Source organism: Ceratotherium simum, chromosome 15 (genome assembly GCF_057802395.1).
Source record: "Ceratotherium simum simum isolate JZ-2026a chromosome 15, ASM5780239v1, whole genome shotgun sequence".
Classification (NCBI taxonomy): domain Eukaryota; kingdom Metazoa; phylum Chordata; class Mammalia; order Perissodactyla; family Rhinocerotidae; genus Ceratotherium; species Ceratotherium simum.
The window spans coordinates 354,801-366,081 of NC_141914.1; the positions used below are offsets into that span (position 1 = coordinate 354,801).

At 42.5% G+C, this 11,281-nt stretch overlaps 1 protein-coding gene across 1 annotated transcript in view; it reads left to right on the forward strand.

Annotated features, from left to right (window-relative positions):
* NSUN3 (NOP2/Sun RNA methyltransferase 3) overlaps positions 1 to 7,848 on the forward strand; it is a 187,543-nt gene extending 179,695 nt beyond the window's left edge. The window contains exon 6 of the mRNA XM_087439467.1: positions 7,725 to 7,848. Coding sequence (XP_087295593.1) covers positions 7,725 to 7,833 — 109 coding nt within the window. The 3' untranslated portion in view covers positions 7,834 to 7,848. The remainder of the gene's footprint in view (positions 1 to 7,724) is intronic.
* Positions 7,849 to 11,281: the final 3,433 nt, after the last annotated feature.

Sequence of the window (11,281 nt, forward strand, 5' to 3'; positions counted from 1 at the left end):
GGAAGTTAAAGGAAGAAAAGAGTTATATTCCTTGTCATCTGTGAGAAAGATTCAGGATTCTAAGGGCACAGCAAGTTAGCAGGATTTTCCTGAGCCCAGAGTGGCCATGGGCAGGTGGAATCTGGTGGTTGGTAATAGCTCCGGGAGGTAACCTTTAGCAGGTGCTAATCTGCCTCACAGGCCTCCTCATCCCCCACCCAAGGACCCCCAGACCCTCTCCTGCTTCCCAGCCCTCCCTAGCCACATACCTCCCAACTCACAAAGGTTCATCATCTTCTAACATTCATCATGTCAAACCTCAGTGGTTACTATAAAGGTTGGACTCCTTCACCTTTACAACCTCTACCCCTCCTGCCGCACTCAGAGTTCTTTTAAACCTGATTTTGCCTGTGTAAAACATTAAACAACAAGTACTTTTCCTTAGTCTGATAATTAAAAGAGAAAGTTTATTATTTATGAGTGTTGCTCCTTAGGGAAGTAAATTTATTTCCTAAATTTCCATTTTCCATCATGAATGTGGAGAAGATAATTTTAAACATGAGATCAGTTTCAGACCAGATAGTCAACTAACAGGGATTTTAAGATTCTTTATTGAAAAGGGCTGTAACACGGATCACTGAAAATTCTGATTTAGGTATTTCAATATATTTGTAGACTCAGAATTTCAGACATTTTTAAAAGAAGGAGAATTTAAACTATGTATGGTCTAGTGGTTTTCAAAATTTGGGGAGGAAAGTAGGTACAAATCCTATTTTCAAATAAACTCCTATGGAGAGTGAAAGCAGAGCTGGCATGGCGATGGAGGTGCCAGATCCTCTGCCCTCCTCCTCTGGGAGCCGGCAGCCTTCAGGAGACGTCAGCTAAAGCCCAGGAGTGTGTCTGGATTCATCTCTGTGTAGACTCTTACATAGACGTTTCCTCTTGTCTCGTGTTCCTCGCCTCGTCCTGGAGAACTCAGGCTGGGAGGCTGGCTTTCCAGATGGCCCACTGTCACTCTGCCCTCTTTGCCTCTGCAGGCTCCTGGCAAGTCCAGCCAGATACCCACTGCTAGCTCCTGGGTTGACCCTTCATTTTCCGTTTCTTCAGCTGTGGTTGGCAGTCTGACCAGTTTTCCTGTTTCTGGCCTCTCTCCAGTTCAAACCTTGGGTCTCAGGGATAGACTAAATTGATCACAACTAAGTAGTAAATTTAAAGTCCTCAGTTTCCTCAGCAGCAAGAAGAACTGTCACACACCAGCCATAAGACAAAGGAGCATTTCGTGGATGAGCTTCATGCTGCTACTAAATATTCTGGATAAGATGTTGGTCCTCCTTCCAGCAAATTCCATCACAAAGGGATGTTCAGTTTCCTGAACATCTTTGAGAAGACATGAGCTAGGTGAGAAAAACAGTGCTCACAGAGGTGTGGATTCTGTGGTGAACTGAAGTGTGTCCCCCAGAATTCATGTGTCGGAGCTCTAACCCCCGGATACCTCAGATTCTGACTGCCTTTGGAGACAGGGCCTTTACCAAGGTGGCGAAGGCTAACCAAGGTCACATGAGTGGGCCCTCATCCAGTGTGACGATCCTCGTGAGAAGAGGGAAAGACACCAGGGTGCGTGCACACAAGAAAGGCCGAGGGAGCACACAGCCAGAGGGCACCGTCTGCAAGCCAAGGAGAGAGCCCTCAGGACAGAGACCTGATGGAAAGTCCCAGCCTCCAGGACAGTGAGAAATAAATTTCTGCTGTTTAAGCCACTCAGTCTGCAGTATTTTGTTACGTCAGCCCTAGTAAATTTATGTAGAATCCAAATGAAGATTGTATTTCTTTGTTGTTGCAAAAAAAAAGTTCATTAATTTTGAAAAGGATATATATAATTCTAAAATTTTATTTAGAAATAACTAGAGGCTAATGTTGAGGCCTGGCCGCTTGGCATCCATATGACCCCCTGTGTGAGCCCACCAGCTGGGGAAGACAAAGCCTTGATGCCCCAGTGCACCCTTTCCCCACAGTCATAAACACTGTCTGTCAAATGGTTTGCTCTTTCCAAATAAGCCCATAATCACTTCTGAATCCTTTAAGAAATATTTAGAATAGATTAAACGCTATAACAATAAGTAAGTCCTCTTTGTAACCCAGGTTAAGATATCAGATTCCTCAAAAGGATGCTAAACTCCGAAGTCTATTCCGAGTTTATAAAATATTAGCACTCAGATAGATCTTGGGGCTTAACAGTACAAACCTTTAATTTTTGTTAGCATACAGGGTATAAATACTGAGAAGCATTCCCATACTACTTACTCGGAACATTTTAATCTTGTGTAGTTCTGAATAGTGGCTGAATTCTAGCAGGACATATCTATATATGTTGTATAAATTGTCTGACTATGAAAATACATAATTTTATTACCTTCTTATTTTTCCTCAATCCCTTTCGAGTATAGTTTCAGTGGACTTGCCCTAGCAATAGTGCACCCTCACTGAAGAGGATATGTCCTGAGTTAGCAACACAGACGGTTCTAGGAGCATCCGAACACGTTTGAATACAGTTGTCTAACTGTCGTAACGATGATGAGCACGGTCCAGAAAAAAGAAGCTCAGTCTCTCAGGAGACTGTCACTTTGAAAACACAAAAAGAACAGTTGTTAGATTGTCACGAGGTTAGTAGCTTCATCTGAATGATTTTGATAAATGGCAAATATTTCATCTATGTTATAAAGACACAATAAATTTTAAAACACCTTACAATTACCTTGCCTTTTATCCAAGGAAATCTAGCAGGAACTCCTGTTTCAAAAAAATTCTTTAAGATCATTTAGCTGATATTCCCTCATGTATGAAACATATCCATTGCATAGCCAACTGCTGAATTGATCTAATTTTATCAGCAAAATTAAATTCTCACTTTTATCTAGGTAGGTGTTTTAAAGATTCTTGTGTGAAAACTTCACCTAATGAATATTCCACATAATAGTTTATTTTATTAGATGATTATTTTCAAGCTAATTCCTGCTTAGCCATATATTGTTTCCTTTCTTAGAGAAAACCATTGTGTTTAAAATATCTGAAAAAGGTATGTGAGGTCACCAAGGAGCAACATAAAGTGTTAAATTAAACGTATCCTCCCGACAGAAAAACAAAAACAAAAACCAGCCACTACAGTACAAGAATCTTAAACCTTTCAGGACCTAAGTATCACTTTTTCCAACTTTTTTATTTGACAGGAAGCTGGTTCGTGGTAGAGCCAAGACTAGGAGCCAAATGGGTCATTTTTGCATGACTTTATACTGTGCTTTTCCAACTGTATGGCCTCTTTGTGGTCAGGCATTGTGGGGTCAGACATTTTCGGGATGAATGGTCTGCTGACACCTTGGCCTGATTCCATCTGTGTGCAGTGCAGAGTGGTAGAGCTTGGCGTTTTAATCCCTCACACATCATCCGTGACTTAAGATTGAGCACAAAGGGAGACCTTGGCAAGGTCTGGGGTAGGTGTGATCTGGAGCCCTAAGTTCTCACTGATTGTATTTCAATTTAAAAAGGTGTTCAGACACTTGAGTGAAGGGAAAGGAAGGCTGGGGAAATCTGTGGATTGGGAAGTTACTGCAATTTACTTGCAGGGTAGGACCAGCTGGTAATGGTTTGGATATGAATAGAATTGAAAATTAATGTTGCTGAAACTCAGATTGTTTTAATTTCAATTTGTGTGGGAGGTTTCGGGAGAAGGCTAACAGGGAGCTGGGGCCTGGAATCAAAGGGACTGTGTTGGCCACTGAGCAGCTGTGTGCCTTGGAAGTGACTTCACATCTCTGATGTTGTGTCAACCTTGAGACAGAAAGCGCTTTACTGTTCCTAACCCAGAAATAAGTTTGGACCTAAAATTGTGAATTCTGTTCCTTGAACTCTCTTATGTTGCAGAGCGAGCTTGTGCCCTGATGGTCAGCGGCACGATTTCAATGTCCTTCGTCTCCAGACAGGGCTTCCTCCTCACAGATCGATGCCTTTCTCCATTTTTGAGCCTTTAGGAGTCTTTCAAACACTTGTTCTGGGATTTTTAAAAAATTTTCACCTGTCTTTCAGGTGAGGAATATGTCCTATACACAAAATCACCTTCTAAAAATCCCTAAAACAGTTTGTACTCTGGTTTTAAAAGGTCTACTTGTTAACAGCAATTAGTAATCATGATGTCCTTGAGGACAGCAAAGAAGGCACATTTTCAACTTTTGCGAAGATTCTCACTTTTCTAGCTTCCCTAATGCTTCTCAGTCTGTAGGTATTTGGGTCCAGGTTTATGGTTTGTCTGCCTTCAAGCCACAGGATACAAATTCTGTGTGCATTGCTCCTGATAAATTCAACAGATATTTGTGTAAATGCCATGCTGCATGTAAAGTGACAAGAATCTCGCTATAATCTGGCATGAGGTGAAGCATTAATTAAGGGATATACATACAAATGAGTTGAGGGAAAACATTTTGCTGTCAGGTAGTTTGGAAAAGGACCATAATGAACATTGTTGGCATTTTTGTGACCTATAAATGCTATATAAAGCTTCACAAAAACATCTACTGAGGTCAGCAGCAACAAAGCATTAACTACTGGGTACTTAAACCACTGGTGAAATGAATCATATTAAAGCTTCAGGAGAATAAATCACTATTTACTGATGCAGAATAGATTACATGATTATTGCAAGCCACAGCATATGAGAATATAATATCATTCATAAAATATGGAGTAAAGTAGACCTATTTACTGCAAGCTATTATTTTTGATGCACGTTCTTTTTTAATTAATAGAACAAATGCTGATAGCAAAACGCCTGGACGCCCAAGTGAGAGAAAAGTATCCATTCTACAGAGAGTGGAACTGGGAATTCAAGGCATTTAAAATTATTTTATATTTAATACAGCTGCCCCCAAATAAAAGTTAGTGCTCTTTGAAATGTGACAGTGGCTAATGCTCTTTGACTGTTCTTGTCAAACTTTAGAGACTCTGATTCGAATGAAATATTTATAGGCGAACACTGACGGGGAAATGATGAGGTGGGCTGACCCCCCTGGGTTGAGTAATGCCTCCTTGATCAGCCTTTGCCTTCCAGTTGAGTGCGAGCTGTCCCCTGAGGACAGCATCATGTCACCTCTGGGTCTTCAGCATCAATGAATCCTCAGCCTCAGGCACTGGAGGAAGTTGAGTACCTGTTCCATCTTCCGTGGATCTTCTCTGTCCTCTAACGTTGTCTCTGATGTTTTTTCAGGCTAGCTAGTGTGGCGCTTTCATTTCTGTCTCTATATCCATCCCAATCTGACGGGTTTAGCCCCACATATAGGTGCAGCTGTTCTTCATACTTGAGAACCAGTCTTGATCTTAGCAGTGATGTAAGAGTGGGATGGAAAAGTGGTAATAAATAACCCTACTTACCTTGCATGCCTCAAATTGAAGCAGCATTACTGTGGCTCTGCTCTGATGGTAGGGATCCAGTCTTCTGGAACTTACGTTCCTCCCCCCAGTTTCTGTTCCTCTGGAGGGAACAATTTTGTCTTCCGTTTTCATCACTAGGTATCAGGCCTTGAATCCAGTTGTTGTGTAGATCATAGTCTTAAATATCTGTTCCACAGATGTTTGCTGCTGGTAATAATTCCCACCTTATTTCGAGTAGAGTAGTTCCTTTGTCTTATCTCTTTGCCCAGACTGTAATCTCCTTAAGGGCAAGAGATGTTTGTGTTCTATCCAGGGAAAATATTGGCCAGAAGCTTACCAAATCTGTTTCCTTTGCCTGGGTCCACAACTAAACTCTACTTCATAGATCTTCACATTTAGTTGGGACAGCGAGACTAGTTGCAGATGATAGAATTTAAGAAAAAGTGATGTGCCATTTTGAGTTTGGGGCAATTAAGAGCAGATGTGCCTTCTCTAAGCCCCCTCACCCCCCCCACCCCCACCCCAGCTGGCTGAATGTTGCTACATTGATTGTGAAAACATGTGTTGAAGCAAGTGGAACTAAAACAAGTTTCCTGCAGTTCCTGAATGACTATGTGAAGCAGAGACCTGTTGTCAGGTCTGATGTTAAGCCACTAAGATTTTGAATTTTTTTTAAAGCAACTAACCTACTTTAATTTATTCACAGGTGAGCTGTGGCTATTATAAAAATCTAAAATACATTGCAATAGAGTTCAAGGAAATGGATATTGAAGGCTGGAAATAGGGCACCTCACACACTGCGCTGACAGCACGCGGTAAACTATAATCCGCCGTATGTATCGGGGCAGATGGCATGCCTGCTCGGCTGACCACCAGGGGAAGGGAGTGGAAAGAATAAATTGTTGGTGTGTGTTGGCCAATATTAACCGAGGTTGGCACAGATAAAGGTGACCTCAGGAAACTGACCAACTTGCAAGCATAAATAAATGGAAATAGAGAAAGCCCAGAAAAATGGTTCTTGTAGAGTTGGAAACAACTGGATGTAAGATTTGCTGCCAAACATGACTGAGAAAGCTTGTGAGCAGAAGCCTGTTGAAAGGAGCCTGAGAGCCTCAGGAAGCTGCCTTGATTGTTAGAGCAAATAAAGACATCAGTTTGGGGAGCTGTGCCCGTGAAAGGACTTGGGTATGTTGGAGTACAACATACTAATTGGAAACAAATAATTTAGACTCCTAAAAAAGCAATAATCTAGGACTAGAACTCTAAGACTAAACTTTAAATCAGCTATTGGAACTTCAGCCTTCAATGAGCAGAAAGTGGGTTCCCAAAGCTTTTATGTCTCCAGAGTGGGCAGAAGTTCCAAAATGTGTTTTAAATATGGCTGTGGAGGACTTTGACACAGAAGAACCATCTCCCGCACACAACTCAGACGGCCAACGGATTAAAAGAACAATGGATGAAGATGTTCTTTCCAAAGAACAGAATCAAGTTGGTACATTTGTTCCATAGGATTTCAGAATTGCTATGTACCAGTTACTGCTTTGTGATTTCTGTTCTTCTCTCTCTTTTTTTTTTTTTTGTGTGTGGAAGATCAGCCCTGTGCTAACATCTGCCAATCCTCCTCTTTTTTTGCTGAGGAAGACTGGCCCTGGGCTAACATCCATGCCCATCTTCCTCCACTTTATATGGGACGCCACCACAGCATGGCTTGACGAGCGGTGCGTTGGTGCACGCCCGGGATCTGAACTGGTGAACCCTGGGCCGCCCCAGCGGATCGTTTGCACTTAACCTCTTGCGCCACCAGGCCGGCCCCTGTTCTTCTCTTTTTTGAATGGAAATGTTTATTGCAGTTATACTGTCCCTCTCCCGCATTCTTCAGTCAGTGTCAGAGGGAGGCAGATAATTTCTCTTTTTGGTTCATTAGTCACCAGACCGTGAGAAGCAACATGAGGCAAGTTAAAGAGGACTTTGCATCATCAGGAGTCTTGAACTTTCAGCTGGCTGCAGTGATTCCTTAGGACTTTAAGTTTCCTTGGGAATGGATGGATGAGTGTGTTCTGTATGTGGGATGAAAAGCAAAATGAGTATTTCTTGACCACAAAGGAGAATTATGGCAGAGACAATGGTGTATGTTCACCAAACACGTTTCTTTTTCCTCTTGGGCATGTTGATGGACTAAGTTCCCTAGCTGACTTGCAACAGATGGATAAAGCCTTGTGCCTGGATTCTGGTGAATGGAATGTGGGGAGAAGTGTTTTATGCAGCTTCTAGGTCTAGACCACAGAAATCACCATGAACAGTCATCTGCTCTCTTCCTCTTCCTCTTTCAGGGCGTCCTCGGAGTCTATGCATTCAAGATGGTGGCATTGTAAAACGGAAGGAGCCAAACTGGTGAAGCAGAGCCTTCTCAACCCCCGTCACCGCTTCATTAGAGTATGACATAAGCAATCGATAAACCTTTAGTAAATGACTGAAAATTTGAGAGTTTTTTCCTAGGAGTTAGCCTACCCTGACTAATACACCCAATCTTGGCAACTTTTGTTATTTCATGAAGATACTGCTCTTGGATTTATTTTGTATTTTTTTAATATCTCAACCCTTTTGGTTTTTTTAAATCAATGTTTTAACCAGTATTATAATCCATTCTGGTTTCCTTAGATTGATTTCATAAATTACTGAGTTGAATACTTGGTTCATTTATTTTTAATTTTGTTTGTTCAACGTGAAAGCATTCAAATCTATTAATTTTACTCTGAGTACATTTTACTCTGCTTCTCTGAGTACAGCTTTGGCCACATCCCACAAATTTTGACATATTATTTTATTTTATCATATTCTCGTCATCATTTTCCATGGGGCTCCCAATGAAGTTTTTATTTCCTTTTTAACACAAGAGTTTTGGAGAAGGGTTTTACATTTCCATGTGGTTAAGCATACTTGTTTTAAATAGTGCTCCTCTGCTTATAGCTGAGGAATTTTGGATAAGTTTCTTAAGTTTTCTGGACTTCTCTTACAACCTCATGGGGTTGTTGAGAGTACTAAAGGAGAAATTACAGGCAAATTAATACCATTAATTTATACCATTAATTATACCAATTATATACCATTAATTAATACCATTTATTAATACCATTATAATACCATCATTAATACCATGCCTACTCAATTATAATAACAGTAAATATTAATAAGTGCTATTAGATTGCTTTCATTGTAATATTCTGCTGAACTCTAAGGGTGGTACCTGTGCCTCTGGAGGGAGAGCACTCCAATTTTCCACTTGAACCTGGTTCTCTCAACAGTGGGACCAGCAGTGAGAGATGAACACAGTATCTCTGATCCAATATAAGAACAGCAGGATCCCTCTCTTTTATGTGGCAAAGTGTGTCTCAGGGTCTTCTGGATATCTATTGGTGTGTAACAAACCACCCCAAAACTTAGTAGCTTAAAACAGCAACAACATATATTTTGCTTACAAATCTGCAATTTGGGCTCAGCCTGTTGGGTAGCTCATGTCTGCCATGCTCAGCGTCAGCTGGGGCATCTCTGAGTCTGAGAGCTGGAATCACTAGATGGCTTGCCCATTTATACATCCAGTGGTTGATCCTGGCTGTCAGTTTAGACCTTAGCTGGTGCTGTGGCCAGAACACATAGTAGTCGCCTCTTTATGTGGCCTGGGCTTCCTCGCAACATGGAGAGGGACAGAGAGCCAGAGAGCCAGATGGAAACAATATGGACTTTTCTAACAGCCATGGAAGTCACGTACTGTCCCTTCCTCTATATTCTGTTTGTTAAAAGCATGTAACTAAGGAGGCCTATATGCAAACGGAGGGGGATAGACTCAGCTCCCGATGAAGGGGCATCAGTGTGTGGCATTGTGAGAACATGGGGGATGGGGCACACTGATGGATGGACCCAGGTCCTGATGAAGGAGCATCAGTGCGGCATTGTGAGAACATGGAGGATGGGGCACACTGATGGATGGAGCCAGGTCCTGATGAAGGAGCATCAGTGCAGCATTGTGAGAACATGGAGGATGGGGCACACTGATGGATGGACCCAGGTCCTGATGAAGGAGCATCAGTGCGGCATTGTGAGAACAGGTGGGATGGGGCACACTGATGGATGGAGCCAGGTCCTGATGAAGGAGCATCAGTGCGGCATTGTGAGAACATGGAGGATGGGGCACACTGATGGATGGAGCCAGGTCCTGATGAAGGAGCATCAGTGCGGCATTGTGAGAACATGGAGGATGGGGCACACTGATGGATGGACCCAGGTCCTGATGAAGGAGCATCAGTGCGGCATTGTGAGAACAGGTGGGATGGGGCACACTGATGGATGGAGCCAGGTCCTGATGAAGGAGCATCAGTGCGGCATTGTGAGAACATGGAGGATGGGGCACACTGATGGATGGACCCAGGTCCTGATGAAGGAGCATCAGTGCGGCATTGTGAGAACAGGTGGGATGGGGCACACTGATGGATGGAGCCAGCTCCTGATGAAGAAGCAGCAGTGTGGTATTGTGAGATCACGTGGGATGGGGCACGCTGATGTGACCGTCATTGGAACGTGGGTCTGCCACACTGGGCCTTTTGCTGATTAATTTTCATTTCTACCCCCTACTCTGATATAGAATGAAAACTCCAGGCAGCTTCTGATTGGAGAATTGGCTCTAGGTCTTTACATTTGCCATTTGTTGTCTTCTGAGTCTTCATAGGCATTTTATTGGGAATATTGGAGAAGTGGATATTGCACCCTCCATCAGAGACGAATGAGAGCATAATGGGCCACTTTCCCTAATGCCAGAACATCATCAGGAAACATCACCAAATCAACTGGGGTCGACTTAAATTTGGTGAAATAACTAAAACATGTGTCCTTTGCACAAGATTCCTTCCCTGCTTTGATTTAGCTGTGTGCCACTGCTTTGTTTACGGCCATAACTATTAAGGATGGTAGCATCTTGGCCCTGGGCTGGAAATGTCATGAAGATTGGAGTCGTGATCTATGCTTTGAGCAGCCAAATCTAAATCAACCTTTGAAATATTGCTTGGGTTGGCGAGAAGCAGCCTGCACCAAGGACATTACTGCAAGCCAGAAACTTGGAACATGAGCTAGAGCTCGGACGTTCACACCGGCTGTGGTTTTGGTTAAGAAGTCACTCTGCATGCACTCCTGGATATCTGTTTTGACTGTCTGGCCACACCTGCTCACTCCCCTTTCAGACCAGGAGATAGAGGGAGGGCTGACCGTCGGCTATTACTTACTAAATTTGTTAAAAACTAAGTACAGTTTATGATGGGTTGGCAGAGCCTGGATCAGCTTAGAACCTAGAGCATGTTCAACCCAATAAATCAAGCCCAATAAAGAAACTGTTTAATAGCGTGAGGTTAGGACCATATTTGCTAGTAATAATAGTGAATACTTGTTGAATGCTTAGTATAGGCCAGGCACTATGCTAAACAGTTTACATTTATTGCACGTAATTTTCTCAAATAAGAAAATTGAGATAGATAGTATTATGACCCTCATTTTAGAAGTGTGGAAACTTAGGCTCAAAAAGTCAAGTCACTTACTGAGGTTCACTCAGCTGAGCGACAGAGCAGGAATTCTAGCTGGAGTCTTTCTGACTCCAGGGTCTGTACTTGCAAACAGCTCACATACTGAGAGGTGACGGAGATCTAGTTCAACCCCACTGAGTTCGTAATGAAGTTGTTTAGGCTCAGAGGTTGTATGACCTTCCCAAGGTCACAAAGCTGATGAGTTGTTTAGTGAGGCCTTTAGGTGCTGCATTGAGATGCTTAGTGATTCTCTACATGTCATGGCACCTCGTGGATTTTTAATTCCCTTGAGAGGCTCTACATCCCAAGTAATTACCAAGCTA